This window comes from Microcaecilia unicolor, chromosome 4 (assembly GCF_901765095.1).
Source record: "Microcaecilia unicolor chromosome 4, aMicUni1.1, whole genome shotgun sequence".
Classification (NCBI taxonomy): Eukaryota; Metazoa; Chordata; class Amphibia; order Gymnophiona; family Siphonopidae; genus Microcaecilia; species Microcaecilia unicolor.
Genome location: NC_044034.1, coordinates 34,108,109 through 34,129,767, shown reverse-complemented (window position 1 = coordinate 34,129,767; position 21,659 = coordinate 34,108,109). Strand labels below are relative to the sequence as shown.

General features: G+C 42.3%; 1 protein-coding gene across 3 annotated transcripts in view; it reads left to right on the top strand.

Moving 5' to 3' along the window:
• The window catches only part of LOC115468420 (disks large homolog 2), a 361,629-nt gene that overhangs the window by 241,984 nt on the left and 97,986 nt on the right, over positions 1-21,659 (top strand). For all 3 annotated transcript variants that reach the window (XM_030200108.1, XM_030200106.1, XM_030200107.1), the window contains exon 5: positions 18,138-18,237. In XM_030200108.1, the coding sequence (XP_030055968.1) occupies positions 18,138-18,237 (100 nt within the window). The remainder of the gene's footprint in view (positions 1-18,137; positions 18,238-21,659) is intronic.

The window sequence follows — 21,659 nt, the reverse complement described above, 5'->3', positions numbered from 1 at the left end:
CCCATGTCCAGCAGCCTTCCTCGCCCCCCTCCAGCCATCCGTAGCTTTCGCTTTCGCTTCCTCCCCCCCCCCCCCCACAGGTCCTGTCTCTTCCGTCTGCTCTCACCCATCCACGTGGTCACTCCAGCCTGAGGCGTTCTCCCTCCGACGCCGGTGGTTCACATAGCCAGCCTTAATCTGCCTGTGTCGGAGCCTCTCCCTCAGACGCGTCCCGCCTCCTGTAATGCAACTGCCTGTCTTACGCAGAGGTGGGACGCATCTGAGGGAGAGGCTCCGATGCAGGCAGATTAAGGCTGGCTATGTGAATCGCTGGCATCGGAGGGAGAACGTGTCAGGCCGGAGTGACCAGCGGATGGGTGAGGGGGGGGGAGGTGCAAGACTCGCGCAGGAGGAGGCAGAGACCGGTCACTAAGATCTGTTTGGGGGAGCGACCGCTCCCCCTGCGCCCCACCTAGCATCCAAGGGAAGTCCACGATTGGGCTGGCTGGAGAGGCTTAGCCTCCCCAAGCCTCTTATACAGGGCGCCTATGCCTACCACCCCCCCCCCCCTTCCAAAAAAAATGGCAAAAACAACAACAGCAAATCTTTCTCTTCCTGCCTAGCTCTGATAGTAGAGAGGATAGGTTTTTCTAACTGCTTCTTGTCCTACACCCTGTTAAATCTTGCTGTAGCATTCTAGCTTTGTGGACAGGTTCTGTCAATCCTAGGCAAAACAAAAAGCAGCAGTGGTCTCGCAACTGGATATAAATTTGCATTTTACATTGATGAAACTGCTGTAATTAGTGGGAATATTTAGATTTACTGAAGGAAGCTTCTATTCTAGTGGAATCTGATTGTTGAATCAAATTGAATTTATCAGACTGTATCATTGCTGGCCCCACCCAGAGAACTTTATTTTGATAAAGCATCTTTCAGACTCACTGGGACTTATAATTGGCAATTAAAATTCAATGCGAAGAAATGCAAAGTGATGCACTTAGGGAATAGAAATCCACGGGAGACATATGTGTTAGGAGGTGAGAGTCTGATATGTGCAGACGGGGGGAGAGGGATCTTGGGGTGATGGTATCTGAGGATCTGAAGGCGACGAAACAGTGTGACAAGACGGTGGCCGTAACCAGAAGGTTGCTAGGCTGTATAGACAGAGGTGTGACCAACAGAAGAAAGGGGGTGTTGATGCCCCTGTACAAGTGGTTGGTGAGGCCCCACCTGGAGTACTGTGTTCAGTTTTGGAGGCCATATCTTGCTAAGGATGTAAAAGAATTGAAGCGGTGCAAAGAAAAGCTGCAAAAATGGTATGGGATTTGCATTACAAAACGTATGAGGAGAGACTTGCTGACCTGAACATGTATACCCTGAAAGAAAGGAGAAACAGGGGTGATATGATACAGACATTCAAATATTTGAAAGGTATTAATCCGCAAACGAACCTGTTCCGGAGACAGGAAGGCAGTAGAACTAGAGGACATGAAATGAGGTTGAAGGGGGGCAGACTCAAGAAAAATGTCAGGAAGTATTTTTTCACAGAAAGAGTGGTGGATACTTGGAATGCCGTCCTGCAGGAGGTGGTGGAGATGAAAACAGTAACGGAATTCAAAAATGCGTGGGATAAACATAAAGGAATCCTGTTCGGAAGGAATGGATCCTCAGAAGCTTAGCGGAGATTGGGTGGCAGCACCGATGGTTGGGAGGCGGGGCTAATACTGGGCAGACTTCTACGGTCTGTGCCCTGAAAATGGTAGATACAAATCAAGGTCAGGTATACATATAAAGTAGCACATATGAGTTTATCTTGTTGGGCAAACTAGATGGACCGTACAGGTATTTTTCTGCCATCACCTACTGTGTTACTATCCTGCTTATTTTCGAACGAGAAGGCCGGCCTTCTCCTAAAGCCAGCGAAATCGGTACAATTGAAAACCGATTTTGGCCGGCTTCAACTGCTTTCCGTTGCGGAGCCAGCGAAAGTTCAAGGGGGCGTTTCGGCGGGGTACGGAAAGCGGGATGGGGACGTGATTACGAGATGGCCGGCTCTGGCCGATAATGGAAAAAAGAATGCCGGCTCTGATGAGCACTTGGCCGGCTTCACTTGGTCCATTTATTTTTAGGACTAAGCCTCAAAAAAGTGCCCCAACTGACCTGATGACCACCGGAGGGAATTGGGGATCACCTCCCCTTACTCCTCCAGTGGTCATTAACTCACTCCCACCCAAAAAAATTTTTTTTAACATTTCTGTGCCAGCTTCTATGCCAGCCTCAAATGTCATACCCAGTTCCATGACAGCAGTACGCAGGTCCCTGGAGCAGTTTTAGTGGGTGTTGCAGTGGACTTCAGGCAGGCGGACCCAGGCCCATCCCCCCCTACCTGTTATACTTGTGGTGGTAAATGCGAGCCCTCCAAAACCCACCCGAAACCCACTATACCCACATGAAGGTGCCCCCCTTCACCCATAAGGGCATGGTAGTGTTGTACAGTTGTGGGGAGTGGGTTTGGGGGGTTTTGGGGGGCTCAGCACACAAGGTAAGGGAGCTATGTTCCTGGGAGCATTTTATGAAGTCCACTGCAGTGCCCCCTAGGGTGCCCGGTTGGTGTCCTGGCATGTGAGGGGGACCAGTACACTACAAATGCTGGCTCCTCCCATGACCAAATGCCTTGGATTTGGCTGGGTTTGAGATGGCCGCAATTAGTTTCCATTATCGGTGGGAAACCAATGGCTGCGATCTCTAACGCCGGCCCAAATGTGGAGATTTGGCCGGCCCCGACCATATTATCGAAATGAAAGATGGCCGGCCACCTTGTTTCGATAATACGGTTAGGTATGCCGCTTTCTGGGAGATGGCCACCCATATAGATGGCCGGCCCCGTTCGATTATGCCCCTCCATGTAAATCAAAGCAAACAAAGGAAAGGAAAATGAAATCTTGATTACTTTGTATAAAGCCCACCTGTTGGAAGAGTGTGAAGCTACTCAAAATCCAGAAAATCCAAAAATGACATGAAAGGATACCAATTGCAAGCTAAGTACCCCCAGCATATCAATTACACAAGAGAGATTACCAATCTCACCAAATTGTGCAAACCAAAATCAGTTCACTATTCTGAGTCAGTAGACTGGAGAATTTTATGATACAGAAATAAAGGCAGTTGAGATGAGTTTAAAAAAGATTTTACTTTCATATGTCTTATAACACATTTACAAGGATATTTAAGAGGAAATAAAAGCTCCAATTTGCAATACCATAGGGCATAGGAGTAGAAATTTCTTTTGGCTCTTCTGAGTTGCTCTAGGAATATCAGGAAAGATAAAGGGCCCTGTTTACTAAGGCCCGTTAGCATTTTTAACGCACCTACAATTAGCACACACACTAACTGTGTAGGTGCCTATAGGGATATGGTAGGCATGTACACGGTTAACACGCATTAAAGACGCTAACGCGCCTATAATGCAGCTTTAGTAAACAGCGCCCAAAGATTTTAACCCAAAAAACAACTACTACTACTATTTAGCATTTCTATAGCGCTACAAGGCATACGCAGCGCTGCACAAACATAGAAGAAAGACAGTCCCTGCTCAAAGAGCTTACAATCTAATAGACAAAAAATAGATAAAGTAAGCAAATCAAATCAATTAATGTGAACGGGAAGGAAGAGAGGAGGGTAGGTGGAGGCGAGTGGTTACGAGTCAAAAGCAATGTTAAAGAGGTGGGCTTTCAGTCTAGATTTAAAAGTGGCCAAGGATGGGGCAAGACGTAGGGGCTCAGGAAGTTTATTCCAGGCGTAGGGTGCAGCGAGACAGAAGGCGCGAAGTCTGGAGTTGGCAGTAGTGGAGAAGGGAACAGATAAGAAGGATTTATCCATGGAGCGGAGTGCACAGGAAGGGGTGTAGGGAAGGACGAGTGTGGAGAGATACTGGGGAGCAGCAGAGTGAGTACATTTATAGGTTAGTAGAAGAAGTTTGAACAGGATGCGAAAATGGATAGGGAGCCAGTGAGAAGGGTCTTGAGGAGAGGGGTAGCATGAGTAAAGCGACCCTGGCGGAAGATGAGACGGGCAGCAGAGTTTTGAACCGACTGGAGAGGGGAGAGGTGACTAAGTGGGAGGCCAGCAAAAAGCAGATTGCAGTAGTCTAAATGAGAGGTGATAAGGGTGTGGATGAGGGTTTTGGTAGAGTGCTCGGAAAGAAAGGGGCGGATTTTACGGATGTTGTAAAGAAAGAAATGACAGGTCTTGGCAATCTGCTGGATATGAGCAGAGAAGGAGAGAGAGGAGTCAAAGATGACCCCAAGGTTTCGAGCTGAGGAGACAGGGAGAATGAGAGAGCCATCAACAGAAATAGAAAACGGAGGGAGCGGGGAGGTGGGTTTGGGGGGAAAAATGAGAAGCTCGGTTTTGGTCATATTTAATTTCAGGTGGCGTTGAGACATCCAGACAGCAATGTCAGACAAGCACGCTGAAACTTTGGTTTGGATGCTAGGTGAGATATCAGGGGTAGAAAGGTAGATTTGGGAGTCATCAGCATAGAGATGGTAGGAAAAGCCATGGGATGAGATTAATGAACCAAGGGAAGAAGTGTAGATAGAAAAGAGGAGGGGACCAAGAACAGAACCCTGAGGTACGCCGACAGGCAGAGGGATAGAAGTAGAAGAGGATCCACCAGAGTGAACACTAAAGGTGCGGAGGGAGAGGTAGGAAGAGAACCAGGAAAGGACAGAGCCCTGGAATCCAAGTGAGGACAGGGTATCGAGAAGTATGCTGTGATCGACAGTGTCAAAAGCAGCGGAAAGATCAAGAAGAATGAGGATGGAATATTGACCTCTGGATTTAGCCAGTAATAGGTCATTGGAGACTTTAGTAAGTGCAGTTTCGGTTGAGTGGAGAGGGCGAAAACCAGATTGTAGTGGGTCAAGAATAGCATGTGAGGGGAGAAAACAACTCTTCTTTATGCCTGAAGATCAAACATAACATCCAGTCTCTATCTGGGTCTAACATCAACGTAACAATCAAAGAGATGGGGAGCTTTACAGATGGACTCGCCAAAACACAGCTCTGTGTCGAGTTCATCTGTAAAGCTTGTTTGTATCTATGTGTATGCCTCATGGTGGAATTTTGTTTTCTGGCCAATTTTGGCCTTTTGGTATTTGTTTAATACACCAGAGGGTCAATCAAAAACGTATGCATAAATTTGTAATTTATGCTTACATTTTTGATTGACCCTCTGGTGTCCTCCTCTCATCATTTTGTGGGCATACCATTGGTCCATCTCTACTCCTTTTGGTTGTTTTGACTCAATACTTACGAGAATTTTCTCCATTTTATTCATCTTTCAATAATAAAATCAAACAGAGTTACAAAAAAAACACAGTAATAAATAAATCCCTAAAACACATGCACTTTTCAGTTAAAATCCTGAACAAAAATTAGCATTCCAAGGCCTTTCTAAGCCCCTGAAGAAACTGTATATTTTGTAAAGCATCAGGCAAATCATTCCACTTCTGTGCAGCAACCTGTCTAAAAGCCTTTTTTCTCTACAATTGTTGTCCAAACAAGACTTATCTGGAACCTTCACTGACCGCCCATAGAGGACATGTCCGGGTAAAACTGGACATACGGTAACCCTACCCAGGGAAGAGGTTAAGGAGACCCCCTAGAGGAGAGAAGCCGCCCGGGAGTGAGGGTCTCTACAGTTTGTAGAACCTCCCCCACTTAATACTAGGTCCTCTAGGGTCCCGACGGGGACCCATTTTGCAAACGGCTTCTTCTGGAGAAACAGCTGTAAAGGTGCTGGTGCTGGTGCCAACTTAGGGTGGATGTGACACACTCCGTTGTGAGTTTGAGGATTATCTCACCTCTTGAAGATAGGATCCTCCTTGCTGTTGAATTAAGTGCCAGGGTATTCGAGTGCTGTGACGTATCTATACAGTGGAAAGCAATACTGTAGTGCAACTAAAGTTAAGTGTGTCTTTTGATTTATTTTGATACAGTGTTTATTTTGTGGACACTATTAAAGTGACTAGCAATTGTTGGAGGTTTTTCAGACCCATGATCACTTTTTCACTAGTTACAGTTTGAAGTGGTTACACTTAACATTTATGCAATAGCATTATCTGTACCATTCTTTATGAAGTCTTCCTCCAGTTTTTTGAACACTTTAAACTTATGAGAGTCTTCCTCTGTTCCTTAAAGTTCACCATTTGTTTCAGATTTTAAAAAGGTTTGGACAAGTTCCTGGAAGAAAAGTTCATAGTCTGCTATTGAGACAGACATGGGAAGCAACTGCTTGCACTGAGAGTTTTTAGTGTGGATTGTTGCTACTCTTTGAGATTCTGCATGGAATCTTGTCACTCTTTAGGATTCCAGAATCTTGCTATTCTTTGGGGTTCAACGTGGAATGTTGCTATGCTTTGAGATTCTGATTGGAATCTTGTCACTCTTTAGGATTCCAGAATCTTGCTATTCTTTGGGGTTCTACGTGGAATGTTGCCACGATTTGGGTTTCTGCCAGGTACTTGTTGACCGGCTTGGCCACGGTTGGAAACAGGATACTGGACTACTAGATGGACCATTGATCTGACCCAGTATGGCTATTTTTATGTTCTTGGTCTGTGCAGAAACTTCTGGGATAATGCTGGACACCCCCCCCCCCCCCCACAATAGTTACCGCAAAGTCTTTGTACTTAGCGCATGTTGCTTTTGGCCTGTTAACCCATGTTAAGTGCAAATACCAAGAGCATTGGACCAATATTTCTTTATTGAAATGGTGGTGGATGCATGAAACACCCTCTGAGTGAAGCAGGGGGAGGGTAGAGTAATAAGAATTCCAAAAAAAGACATGGCTTCAGAACAGAAGATCTTTAGCAACAAAGAAATAAAGAGAAAGCCAGACACCAACTGGGATCTATGGCACCGCAAAGGAAAGCATATTGAGAAGGCTAGATGGGCCATATGGTTCTTATCTGCCGAATATTCTCTATTTCTCTGTGGAACAGTGTTCAAAACCTTACTGAAGTCTAAATAGGTGACATCCATTGTCCTTTCCTGATTACACCAAGGCTCTTTTATTATTTCATTTTACTGGACACATAAAAGAGGGAGAAAAGGGGAAATACTATATAGCAACTGAGGTGGGTGGAAAAAATGTATATATACTGCAAGCATTTTTTCACTTAAAAGAGAAGAGTTTTTAGTAAAATATTTTTTTTATGTTTTTCTGCCTTTGGAAAAACGGGGGGGATTAGCAAAAGGTTATAAACTCTGTTTACTCATATTCTAATTTGCTTGGAACATCATGACAGAAGGTGAAAAACAAGTAGATTAAATAAATAAATGTGGGTTTCTATTTTTTTTTTCTTTCTTTCTTTCTAATAAGACCTACACTTTTCATACTTTAAAAAAAAGGCACATGAAAAATCTCAGCACAAATGTTTTATCCTGATAGGAGCCGATACAGTACCTTTGGGTGTCCGTCACAATGTGAGAATGTTTGTACATTTCCACACTATCAATTGGAATAATTAATATTTATATCCTTAAGTAAGGGTGGTAATGAGCTAATTCACGATATATTTGCTTAAATTCATAAAGCAGGATCTTTACCAGATGCAGTTTCTCAACTTGGGGAAGTCATATATTTTGACAACAACTTACATTTGTCAGAAATCGGGGGTACATATAAATTAAATCAGAGCACACCCTATAAACATTTTTTTTAAATGTTGTTCCAGTATAAACAATCTATGTAATGCCTTTTTTAAATGTATTTTCTACAGGGTTGTTTGAGTGCAGGTATGGATGGTATGATTGTATGATTTTAGTAATGATTATGTATAGTTTTGTATACTTTTTTTGAAAATAAGCTTTACATAGATTGTTTATATTGGACCTATGTTTATAACGACTTACATTGCCAGGTGTACAATAGCCACCGTTCTTGGTGGTCCTCACTAGATGATATGAGTAACCATCCCAGTATCATTTCTATCAATTAAAAATAAAATAAAATTAATTGCACTGCTCATGTAAAATAGACCTGTTCCTATAAATAAGCAATTAATCACTAACCCATATAAATAAAGACCTTTCTCTACCCAAAGGGCTTACCACAGAGTGCACTGAGGCGTTCCATGGTAAGTTTCAAGTGTGTATATGCTACCCACACACTACAAAATATTTTTTTAATTTTGGGGGGGACAGAGAGTGCGTGTTTCTGCGCTAGTTAGCAAATTGGCATTGCCACGCACTCAGGGCTTCTTTTACAAAGCCGCACTAGCGATTCCCACGCGGCAAATGAGAGGAAGCCCATAGTAATTGAATGGGCTTCCTCTCATTTGCAGCAACGAGAATCGCTAGTGCGGCTTTGTAAAAGAGGCCCTAACTGATTACAAAATAGGTGGCGGTAAGGGCTCAGCTCTAATTTTTTGTTAATGGCTGTGCGCTAATGGCAGGCAAACGCAGCAAAGGTGACACCAAAGATGATGCAAAACAAAACGTCCAACGGACTCAAAGAGTTCACATCAGAAGCTTTATTTAAAGTATAATAGACTGGACACGAATCGTGTTTCGGCCACAGAGGCCTGCTTCAGGAGTCCCTGTGAAGTGTAAATACATAGCTTCTCAGGATTCTACAGGATTAGAGGTAATGACCTAATCTTGGTGTATCAATTACTGGAGCGCCTACATCCAAAGTCACGGCAAACATACAGCAAAAGGTGCACGAATGGCAGCATTAACGCATGGTCATTAATTCAGAAAATCGGCCATTTTCCAGCTACAGTAGAGAGGTGTGGTAGCCGTATTAGTCTACTCTTAAAGGTTATCAATAGAAATCAAACAAAATAAAACATGGAAAAGAAAATAAGATGATACCTTTTTTATTGGACATAACTTAATACATTTCTTGATTAGCTTTCGAAGGTTGCCCTTCTTCGTCAGATCGGAAATAAGCAAATGTGGTAGCAGATAGTATATATAAGAGAAACATCAAAGCATTACTTTGACAGTCTGACAGAGTGGGAGGGTGGGGGTATGCATGGGGACATATGAAATGCTTTGATGTCCCCATGCATAACCCCACCCTCCCACTCTGTCAGACTGTCAAAGTAATATTTTGATGTTTCTCTTATATATACTATCTGCTACCACATTTGCTTATTTCCGATCTGACGAAGAAGGGCAACCTTCGAAAGCTAATCAAGAAATGTATTAAGTTATGTCCAATAAAAAAGGTATCATCTTATTTTCTTTTCCATGTTTTATTTTGTTTGATTTCTATAGATTCTACTTGGAATGTTGCTATTCCACTAGCAACATTCCATGTAGAAGTCAGCCCTTGTAGATCAGCAATGTGGCCGCGCAGGCTTCTGCTTCTGTGAGTCTGACGTCCTGCACGTACGTGCAGGACGTCAGACTCACAGAAACAGAAGCCTGCGCAGCCTTCTACATGGAATGTTGCTAGTGGAATAGCAACATTCCATGTAGAATGTCCAATAGTAGCAACATTCCATGTAGAATCTCCAATGGTATCTATTTTACTGTCATAGTAATGCTTGAATGCTTTCACTTATATACACTGTCAGCTACCACATTTGCTTATGTCCGATCTGAGGAAGAAAGGCAACCTTCGAAAGCTAATCAAGAAATGTATTAAGTTATGTCCTATAAAAAAGGTATCATCTTATTTTCTTTTCCATGTTTTATTTTGTTTGATTTCTATTGATAACCAGCTACAGTAGAAATGGGCTTAGAACGCGGGAAAGACTCATCTAAGGGTGAAATAAGGCTTTCTAAAGGGACCCTATAGTGAATTCTGTCTATAAAAATGACCATAGAAAGAGATCAGTTTTTGTGACAGATTGGAAAACCATAATGCTGCCTGAAATAAAGAGTACCCAAAGACATTTATAGTTAGTGCTATGAATTCATTTATAAGATATGCTGTTCTTGTATTTAAATTTAGACTGCGGAGCAGATTTGAAGGCTTCTCTAACTGTAAGGTGTCCACTTAAATACCATATGTTACAGAGAGGGAGCCATGATTTTTACAGGCCTGTGCCTACATTTCTAGGGCTGGCAGAATTCCACCCCCTCCCTTGGACAGACCTTTGATAACTTCCCTTCCACCCACACAGATCTCTCATCACTTTTGTTTCCTCCCACCGTCCTGGACTTTTTATCTGTTTCCTCTGGTCTACTTTATGGCTCCAATTCCAGCTATAGTATCAAAAGCAGGGTTACTGAGTACAGGGACTAAGTCAACCTATATTTACCATTTGGACATCCTTGCCAAAAGCGAGGCTTATGAGCATGGACTGACTGTGGTTTTCACGCTCGCTTGACCTGCTGTTGATACTTCAGCCAAAGCCCAACAGTATTAAATTGCCAGTGAAAATGCTGCAAATAATTAGAGAGAAAGAGGGACCATAAGAGACCTTGCTGACCCATATGCAGCTGCTTAATAGGGTCGTTGTTTATTCAATCACAGGTACCCTCAGGTATTCTCCAAATGTGAAAGCCATGTGACTATCTGTGTGCTCTGTTCTCAGTAGTGTCACGGTCCTCTGTACCTTCCACTATTCCAAAGTTTGATTTCCAATATAATGCTATTATGTTGTCAACATGGTGGAGCAGCATCACAGTGCTCCCATCGTCATTTTTCTTGGCATCCTCTGCAATGATGTCACCAAAAAATAAAACAAACTTTATTGTCACAGACATAACAGTATCAAACATTCAATTCCAAAAGGCAATCAAGTTGCAGATCTGTGTTCCCATCATGACAAAAAAAGATCATTAAACAGTAAAATATAGAAGTAAAATCTAAAAATAAATTGAAATGGAAAAACCATGAGGTCAGCAGGGAAAACATTAGAACTCCAGATTACGGTACAAAAGTGATCAGAGGTTGCAGGAGGAGGGAGCTAGATTTTGAACAATCCATGTTTCAAGCCCATCAACAAGAAAATAAAATATGGATATATTTGATTCTTGGATACCACTACCTGGTATTTTTTCTATATCTTTCCAAATATAGATCAAGAACTAGGAGAGCAAATCATCCATGATGGCTTTTCCGTAAACTGAGAAAACACTGTCTGAGGGACCCTGATATCACATTCAAAAAAATTTAATTAGTAGTAAGCAGAAACAAATCCTGGGATCTCTCTCTCTCTCTCAAGGACATGAATGGGAGGCATAAAGGTGATCAGGTGTCCACACTGCTGGAGGGGGCATGATCAGATGTCTACTGCATAGGGTAACTGGAAATTTGGAGACATTCAGAAATGGAAGTGACTAGTCATTTGTAGAAGGAGGGTAAGTGATGGACATCCAGGGGGAGGAGGAAGTGGATGAAAATCTTCCAAGATCCATATGGTGAACCAGATATCCATTGGGAATACCAAGGGGCATCAAAATAAAAGTCAAAATCCCTCACATTTAGATCCCTGCTTTTGAAGTTTTCTTTACTTCGGGGGGGGGGGGGGGGGCAAACGTTTGGCTCCTTTTAGAAAGCCGCGGTAGTGATTACTGCACGCCGAATGCGACAAAGCCCATAGGAATTGAATGGGCTTTGTCTCAGTTGGTGCACCACTAATCACAAGCGCATCTTTGTAGAAGGAGCCCTATATCAATGTTCCTCTTCATATCTTTCCATTTACGATATGGTGAAGGAGTTTCATTTTACTGAGTTTAAATGTTAGTGTAACTCTGGAGCTCATACAACGATATTTTAGTTTTTATAATTTGCAATGGAGTATATGAACACCTTCAATTAATGACTCCAGAAACCTCAGTTGCAATCTGATCCTCTGTTCAGAATCTGAACTGCATCACGTACTTCACGTTCATCTCTTCTAAGCTTCCATAATGTGCAAGTTTTGAAGCCATTAGTTCAACAGTCAACTTTAAATTCTTATTCAGAATGATCTTAAGTGTGACATTTTACAAGTGATGTGCATTGTGTGTTTATAGCTAAAACTACTATGATTATATTAAAGGGTCACAACTTATTTTGTTCATAATGCAAATCACAGCATAAACAGTAAACATGATAGGACTTCCTTCAGCAATACGGTAGTCTAGGAGTGCTTAACACATAAATCTGTCAGGCACTTGAAATTTTCTTAAGCAGTCATCTGTTGATGAATTTTGTAGGGTCTTGATATATTGAACTCATATTTCTTAACCTACATCTTTAATTTTCTAAATTAAAAATTCATGTATCTTCTCTTCCCCCCATCAGTTGTTATTTGGTGATGAAGATATGGTCAATTTTGTAAAGGCAAAACAGTCACAACAAGGGTGACAAAGGAAATGGCAGCAGACAATGTCCAAAATAACACCTTTATTGGAACATTCAAAGACTCGACACGAGTCGTGTTTCGGCCTACAAAGGCCTTCCTCAGGAGTGTTTAGTTGGATGTATGTTGATTTAAAGCTACGTCTAAAATGATACTGGTGATATTCGATATCTTGTTGCTTTCTTCCAATAAACATTTTGTAGAACGCTTGGACTCTCAGGAGTTCAAAGTGTTTATTGGAAGAAAGCAACAAGATATCGAATATCACCAGAATTATTTTAGACATAGCTTTATTTCAACATACATCCAACTAAAGACTCCTGAGGAAGGCATTTGTAGGCCAAGACATGACTCGTGTCAAGTCTTTGGATGTTCCAATAAAGGTGCTATTTTGGACATAGTCTGCTGCCCATTCCTTTGTCACCCTTGTTGTGACTGTTTCGTCTGTGTGTCTACAAGGGTTACTGTTCTTCTGTTTTCCTGCCGTGTCCCAATTTTGTAAAGGGAAAATATTCCTTTTGAATAAAACATAGCTTAATGTGTCTCAAGTTTCAGCAGAGATAAAGTGTTGTTATGGCATGCCAACTAAAAAGTACTCGAGGCATAAAGATAGAAATGTCACGTTCCGTTTTAAATTATTTTTCTTAACACTTTTACTTGTATGTGAGCTGTGGAAGAATATTTCTATTCTATAAAGTGCCAACAAGACCAATGAATTTACTTTTAGTTTTGTTTAAGTGAAACACAAAATATTTAGTTGCACCATTTCGACTATGTTCACTTCAGTTCCTAAATGAAAGGACTTCATGGTCATGCCATTTAGGAGGAATTGTTTTGTTTTTTTAAGTATTGAGTATACCTTTTCTTTCTTGTAAAACTATTAATGCTTAGCATTGTGTTAAATTCTGATAAATCATGGAAAATGGCATTTTCATTACTAGGTGCTCTCGTCACATTACATCCCTTGCATGAAGAGACAGACAACCCAAATGCATTGAACATATTTTAAATTTTCATTGTAGGTCACGATGTTATCTGCATGTTGTTCCAAATCTGTATCCATCCCCTCCTATTTACATTTTTGCTGTTTCATTTCTGCCTGGTTTTCTTTTGTATGGCATGCTGTCTTCTGTATTACTTCAGCATGGCATTACGTCTACGGTGAATGCTTACACGCATTGAAGACGCATCCATGGATATCAATTATTTCACCTTTGTGTTTTCTTTGGTTTTCCATTACTAATGTTTAAATATGTTTGAAATGTAAACGTGGTATGAAACTTCAGGGACACAATTAAAACTAAGATTGGAAGTTTCTGGAGATATATACAAATATATGCATATTTGCTCCTTTATAAAATTTCAAATTGAAGCAATCAAGCTTCTGTTCCCAGTCCATTAAGCTTTTGTCTCCAAATTCAATTTAAAGCAGTAAATAGCTTATGAATTGACCTAATGAAGTGTTATGTTTGGCAATTTTTTTCTAAAAATTCAACACCCTTGACAAAGCTTTAGTTCGTTTTTCTAAGTAACAGTTGATGTTTATATATGTATCACTCTTCTGAAATTATTTTAAACTCATTTCAGAAGTATGCATATGCCACCTGCCTTAGGGGCAGAGACTTGAAGAGCAGACAAGGAGCAATGGTATTGTAATTTACATATGAGTGCAGCGACATAGAAGAATATATTCATTATCTGGCCAACATTCCGCTAGCTGGGTCTGGAGAAAGTTAACCAAATTTGGATGAGCTGAATATCTGGTTTTCACTGAATTCTGAATTAGGGGGGTCTTTTACTAAGCCATGGTGGTGTTTTTAGCTTGTGGTAGAAATCAGGTGGCAGTAAACGCCAAGACGCCCCTAGGAATATAATGGGCGTCTCGGTGTTTACCGATAGCTGATTTCTACTGCCAGCTAAAAATGCTACTGCAGCAGCTTAGTAAAAGACCCCCTTAATAAAGCTGATTTCCATGATGTTGCATTGCAGCAGTTCATTGATTAAGAATTGGAGTACATTTTTGCATATCACGCTCTCTGCGTGAGATTTTAACTATTTGTGAAGGCGATGGTTTCACAAAAAATAAACTCACAGAAAAATCCGCTGCCACGAAATGACAATGGTATAAACTGTATGTGATATAGTATTCTATTTAACAGGGAAAAGGCCTCAAAGAGCTCACAGACCTCGATAAATCTGTTACACCTAGAACGGATCAAAAGATCCTGCCTTCACCATCGGCCAAAATCTTCTGATGTAAAGTAGTTCCTGCAGATGTAGCAAGTCTCAAGTCGACTATTCTATTGCATATATTACTCTTTCAGATATAGGCTCGGCACATGAGTTGAAGAAAGCACAGCGCTATTTTGGGCAACGCGGTCCAGGAGCACCATCGTGAAAGATAAGTGATAGTGCCAACAGAGCCATTGTATATCTGAAAGAGTAATATATGCAATAGAATAGTTGACTTGAGACTTGCTACATCTGCAGGAACTACTTTACATCAGAAGGCAGTGGCGTACCAAGGGGGGGGGGCGGTGGGGGCGGTCCGCCCCGGGTGCACGCCGCTGGGCGGGTGCTGCGGCGCGCGCCTGTCAGCTGAGTTCGCTGACTTCGCTAACTTCGCTGCAGCTCCCTCTGCCCCGGAACAGGTTACTTCCTGTTCCGGCCGGGGCAGAGGGAGCTGCAGCGAAGTTAGCGAAGTCAGCGAACTCAGCTGACAGGCGCGCGCCGCTGCACCACCCCCCCCCCCCCAGCGGCATGCACCCGGGGGGGTGTCATTTCGCCGGGGGGAGCACATCGGCGATCCGCCCCGGGTGTCATGCCGGCTAGGATCGCCACTGTCAGAAGGTTTTGGCCGATGATGAAGGCAGGATCTTTTGATCCGTTCTAGCTGTAACAGATTTATCAAGGTCTGTGAGCTCTTTGAGGCCTTTTCCCTGTTAAATAGAATACTGTATCACATACAGTTTATACCATTGTCATTTCGTGGCAGCGGATTTTCCTGTGAGTTTGTTAGGTATTTTAGCATATCCGCACCCGAGTGCTAATTTATTTTAGTTGATTCACAAAAAAATAAATACACAAAACCCTGAAAGTTCAGCATTTATGTGGATCTTTGGGCATTTTCTGCCTGTTTTATTTTTTTTTTTCACACAAAGCCCCGTTTATGCGAAATGATGGAGGCTCAGAATCCATGTAGGAGATCTGTCCAGCCAAGGGCTTTGCTCCACCGGGTTGCTGCTTTAATAATAAATTAGCTCCCTAGTAAACAGCATTCTTTTTCTTCCTTTAAATCTTTACTTTCCCTTCCTACGTACCCCCAACCCCATATACAGAAATAAATGCACACAGATCCATATGCAGAGATCACAAGTATCGAAGGGGTGGTGGTGTCAAACGATCTGTGAAGTAGTCTTGATGTTATTGACTCAAGAACCTCTAATCATTCTGCTCTATTTCAAATGAAATAAAGTGCATTGGCCTTTAATGGCTGTCTAATTACAGCGCTCATTATTCAGATTCCCTTCTTGATGATAAAAATGCACTTTTCTGCCACATTCGTGGTTTCTGATGAGCAGAGTACTGTGATAATCCAGAAAACATCTTTCTGTATTTCCCTTATATAAGCCATTTAATAAATAATGCAATGACGGTTACATAAATAAAGAAATACAAGCCTTCCTCCTCCTGGATTATTTAGACTTTCATGCCTCATTTGTTTTCTCACTAGGAATCATCTCCAGATAAATATGGATTTGTTTCTTGTTGTGCCCATAAATTATGCTAATTTTGGCCCCAGAATTGCATGCACGCACCTTCATTCTGCTACGAGTTCTAAGCAACCACAGGACCTTATACTAAACAGTGGTAAGCTTTGGGGATATCATGGCTTAATGTGAGATTATACTGTACGGTAGCTCCAAATTTAACACAGCAGCTACTGGGGGCATTCCTGCTATTTTTTTATTACAGGTAAATGTGTTGGCATTCAGATTAACCCACGGTATCTGTGATAAGTGATCCTGCATTGACTCTGCATTAGGCAGATAGCCCCTGATAAACGCAGCTCATTAAATGCCAGATATCTTCCATGCCCACGGTCCACCCATGCCCCGCCCTGGACACAACAAAACACTTCCCATGAGCAAACTGCAAAAAATATTACAAAACCCCATAAACAGCTCTGCATTAGCAGCTAATGCAACCTAGGCATTAAGAGCTGGATTCAGTAAATGGCACCCAATTTGGGCATCAGAAAGATCTGCACCAAACTCGAATTCTATAAAGGGCGATCCGCACGAAGCACCCTTTATAGAATAGCGCTTACTGCCGATTCCCACACTCAAAACCTGGTATAAATTCTGCCCTGCAAGTTGGGCGTGCAACCCAGGAATTCTGTAACACTGTACCTAAATTATTGGAATGCCCCTGACCCACCCAGGCCCATCCCATGGCCACGCCCCCTTTTGGGTTGCAGCAGCAGCAGCACACTTTAGTCATAAGGGACTAGAGTCTATATATCACAGCTAAAAAAAAATCAGCACCAAAATGAAATTCGCCTAAACGTATTCTATAAAGTACGTCTTAATTTAGGTGTACTTTGTAGAATAAGCCTAAGTTTCCTTGCAGTATATAGAATAAGCTGAGCATTGCTCCACACAACTAAATTTAGTTGTGGGTAATTACGCCAAGTAAAACTTGGTGGAAATCCTGATGTCTAAATTATGCATGAACCAGGTATATTCTACAACAACGCGCATAGATTTTAGAAATACCCGCGGCCCGCCCATTCCATGCCCATGGCCACGCCTACTTTTTAATTACATGACTTAGAATTTACACACACCACATTACAGAATACGCTTAGCTCTGCACATAAATTCTAATTAATGCCTCTTAGTGCTGATAAGTGGTTAACATCCAATTATCAACGCTGATTGGCTTGTTAACCAGTTAGCTTATGAAAATCGTTATAGAATATCAAGTAGGCAGATGCATATGGAAGTCCAAATTACTGCCTACTAATGCCAGTAACAGGTCATTACCTAATTAATTTGTACACACATCTGCCCTGTGCATCCAAATTTGGGTAACCTGTATAGAATCCAGGAGTTTTAATGTAGTTTAGTAAAAGGGCACCTACATTAGGGATGAAACGTTCTACTTGAATGGGTTTACCTACTCTAGAAAAACAAGAACTCGCCACCCACTCTCCTTCAACTGTGAATCCAAGAACATAAGAACAGCCATACTGGATCAGACCAATGGTCCACCTAGCCCAGTAACCCAAGCCAGATCACAAGTACCTGGCAGAAACCCAAATAGTAACTACATTCCATGCTACCGATCCCAGGAAAAGCAGGACATCCCCTACGTCTGTCTCAAGAAACATAGCTACTCACGTGTGTCCCATTAAAGGCCATTATGAAAGTAATATGGCTTTAAATAGAACATTTAAAAAGGCATATTACATTATTAAAATCTACTGAAACATTTGCCTAATACATTTTAAAGAAAACTCACGGTACATTTTGATTCATACATATTGTAAGCTTAGAGGTCTGCAGTAATTGAGCAGTTCTTTCCATTAGATTCATGTTTAACTTTCTACACAAATGAATTTGTTTGGGCCATTCGGGAACTTCATTTTGTTTCATTTCAAATGAATGCCTCCTTCACGAATGTAAAGGAGAATCTCACTGTGCTTTATTGCAGCACTTCTGGGATGATTTGAGTTCCTGCAGTTCTCTCCACGTTTACAAACTAGTTGTTTTGTCAGCATGAGTATGACAACAATTAGACGTCCCTGTTTTTGCCCCCCATGCCTTTTCTCCTTCACAGTCATTCAATGACAAGCGTAAAAAGAACCTCATCTTTTCACGAAAATTCCCATTCTACAAGAGCAAGGAGCTGAGTGAGCAGGAATCAAGTGATCCTGAACGTGAGTAGATACCTGGAGATCACGTCCGGTGCATTTTCAAAAAGAAATGGACGATATGCATGACACATCTGCCCCCCCCCCCCCCCTCCTCTCCTCCACTTGCATCTAGGTCAACAAAAATACAGTACAAGCAGGCAGGTGAGGTATTACTACTGTGACCAGTGTATGAGTGCAGTCTGGATCCAAGTGCTACTTCCTTAAATTCAAGGCTCTTTTTGTCAAATGTATTTGCATAGAAATTCTAGAGACAGTGGCTTGGCTTGCTGGGAAAGGGTTTGATAATATTGGTGTCATCTATTTATGGTTGTCTTGCCATTTCTTAGTGCAACCATGTCCTTTTTTGATGGTTTGGCATATTGCATTTTCAAATGACTTTCTGCTGGGCATAGATGGAGCAACCTGATTGATTGGTCAATGGTGACCACGTAGCTATTTATTTATTTATTTGTGTGTTTATGACATTTATTTATGACATTTATAGCCCACATTATCCCAAGGAATCTTTGTTTTGTTTTGTTACATTTGTACCCCGTGCTTTCCCACTCATGGCAGGCTCAATGCGGCTTACATGGGGCAATGGAGGGTTAAGTGACTTGCCCAGAGTCACAAGGAGCTGCCTGTGCCTGAAGTGGGAATCAAACTCAGTTCCTCAGGACCAAAGTCCACCACCCTAACCACTAGGCCACTCCTCCACTGTTGCTACTATTTGAGATTCTACATGGAATGTTGCTATTCCACTAGCCAGATCACCAATGTGGCCGTGCAGGCTTCTGTTTCTGTGAGTCTGACGTCCTGCACGTACGTGCAGGACGTCAGACTCACAGAAACAGAAGCCTGCACAGCCTTCTACATAGAATGTTGCTAGTGGAATAGCAACATTCCATGTAGAATCTCCAATAGTAGCAACATTCCATGTAGAATCTCCAATAGTATCTATTTTATATTTGTTACATTTGTACCCTGCGCTTTCCCACTCATGGCAGGCTCAATGCGGCTTACATGGGGCAATGGAGGGTTAAGTGACTTGCCCAGAGTCACAAGGAGCTGCCTGTGCCTGAAGTGGGAATGGAACTCAGCTCCTCAGGACCAAAGTCCACCACCCTAACCACTAGGCCACTCCTCCACTCCACTTAAGTTCAATTCTGCCACTTAGGGGTCCTTTTACTAAGCTGCAGGAAAAGGGTCCTGTGCTAGCGGCAGGGGCCGTTTTTCCCGTGCGCCAGGGCCCTTTTTCCCGCAGCCGGTAAAACCTGAAAAAAAATGGCCATGCGGTGAGAGAACTCTTACCGCACGGCCTTGCGGCGGGGAGCCCTTACCGCTACCCGTTCAGGTGGCGATAAGGACTCCAGCGCTAACCAGGCAGTAACTGGGCAGCAATCGGTGATACCAGATTACCACCTGGTTATTGCCGCACAAGTCGTTTCCAGGGGTTTTCTTTGTCCCCCGGAAATGGTGCGTGCTTGGGACGGGACTACCGCCAGCGGCCGTACTGAACCAGCGGTAGTCCCGGAAGAGCAAGCAGTAAGCCCGCGTTGGGCTTACTGTCGCTTTGTAAAAGGGCCCCTTTGGAGACTGGTCTGAAGACCCGTTTCTTTCCATCTTATCGGTTTTTTTAGAGTAACAATAGAGACAAATTACGTGACTGGAACTAAGACCTCACCAAATATATACTTAAATATTGTTCAAAAAAATTTTCTTCAGCAGTCAATAACATCTTATAGCATTTATATACTTTTATAGAATGCCTCAGTGATGTCTGTCGTCCACCACTCTTACAGGCTTTATGTGGCGACCAATATTAACATCAACCTCTTCATTGGCCCAATTTATTCTTTTATAGGCTACTTAAACTATAGTTTATACAAAAAACATGTCCACTTTTACACTTACCTTATCTGTCGGACTCGGGGGTATCACTGTCCGACATGCATGTTTCGCTTGCAACGGCAAGCTGTCTCAAGGACCTACCCCCCGTAGTCTTCCTAGCGCCAGCTCTACCATAATGTTTCTTTACTAAGAATAAATTGGGCCAATGAAGAGGTTGATGTTAATATTGGTCGCCACATAAAGCCTGTAAGGCTGTTGGACAACAGACATCACTGAGGCATTCTATAAAAGTATATAAATGCTATAAGATGTTATTGACTGCTGAAGAAATTTTTTTTGAACAATATTTAAGTATATATTTGGTGAAGAAATACAATATATACACTGTGGACTGGTTTTGTTAATTGTGAGAGATATATCTTGACCAGGCTAATTGTCAATTGAATCGGCCAATTATTGAGTGTGGAACTAAGACCTGACATCTCTCAAACTAATGACCTTATTAAAGGGACCTTTTGACTAAAGTATGCTAAGGAGTTAAAGGGCAATTCTTTTAAGTAGTCACCCATGCTGATGCGCCCTTAAGCCTGCATAAATGCACAGAAAATTAGCATGTGCGCTCCCTAAGCTCTGTTCTACAAGGGCATGCATAAGTGCTATAGTACGTAAGTGCAAGGGGATGTACATATGGGTGGGACGTGGGCAGGGCTTCCATTTATGCCCATTCTAGCAACAGGTGCCCACAATTACACCTGCAGTATGCCTGTCGGAACTGTGGGCACCCAAATATAAGACATGCCGATTCCGGGTTATGCTAGTATCCTATAACGGAATCTGGGCCCACTGTGCCCTCTAAGCTGAGCGGGAGTCCTTCACCTACAGTCCTGCCAGCAGGGGGTGCTGTTTAACTCTCACATTTTCAATTGTGAGGGACAGGCAAGCTTTGAAGGACTCCAGGGAACCTGCTTGTCTTAGTGATTGAAAACACAATACTGAAGCACCACCCCCACTGGTAGCAATGCAGTGGGAGGAGTCCTGCTCTACTTAAGAGGGTTAGAGGGAACAGTGCTGGGCACCCAGGGGCTGTTATAGAATAGGTTCTCACTGCATGGCATCATGGCGCCCACAAGAGGCGTGCACTTATTGAACTGCCATCTTAGTGCATGATTTAGCACAAATTCTTAGCACACAAGCGTCGTAACCATTACCTCGCTGACGTGACAGTAATTCATGTACTGACTACACACGCTGTTATGGGATGGGAGATGGGTGGGTCGTGGCCATGGACTGCTCATTGCAATTGAAGCACAGAGTACTTTACCACGTGACGTTACCGTTGTAGTTATCGAATAAGCTTACCAGACGGTAAAGAATTTTTCCGTGTGTAACTGTATGGAAGCATGCTGGGAACATTCCTGTCAGTTAACGCACTGACTTTGCATTTACCATGCATTAAATTTTATATCTAATAGGCAAAACATTTGTTGCACTTTAGTAAAAAAAAGTCCCTAAGGTGTTTTTTTTTTTAGTTCAAAAATTGTATTCAAATTTTCAAATGAAAGTAGATACAGAAAGCGAAAATAATCTTTACAGTA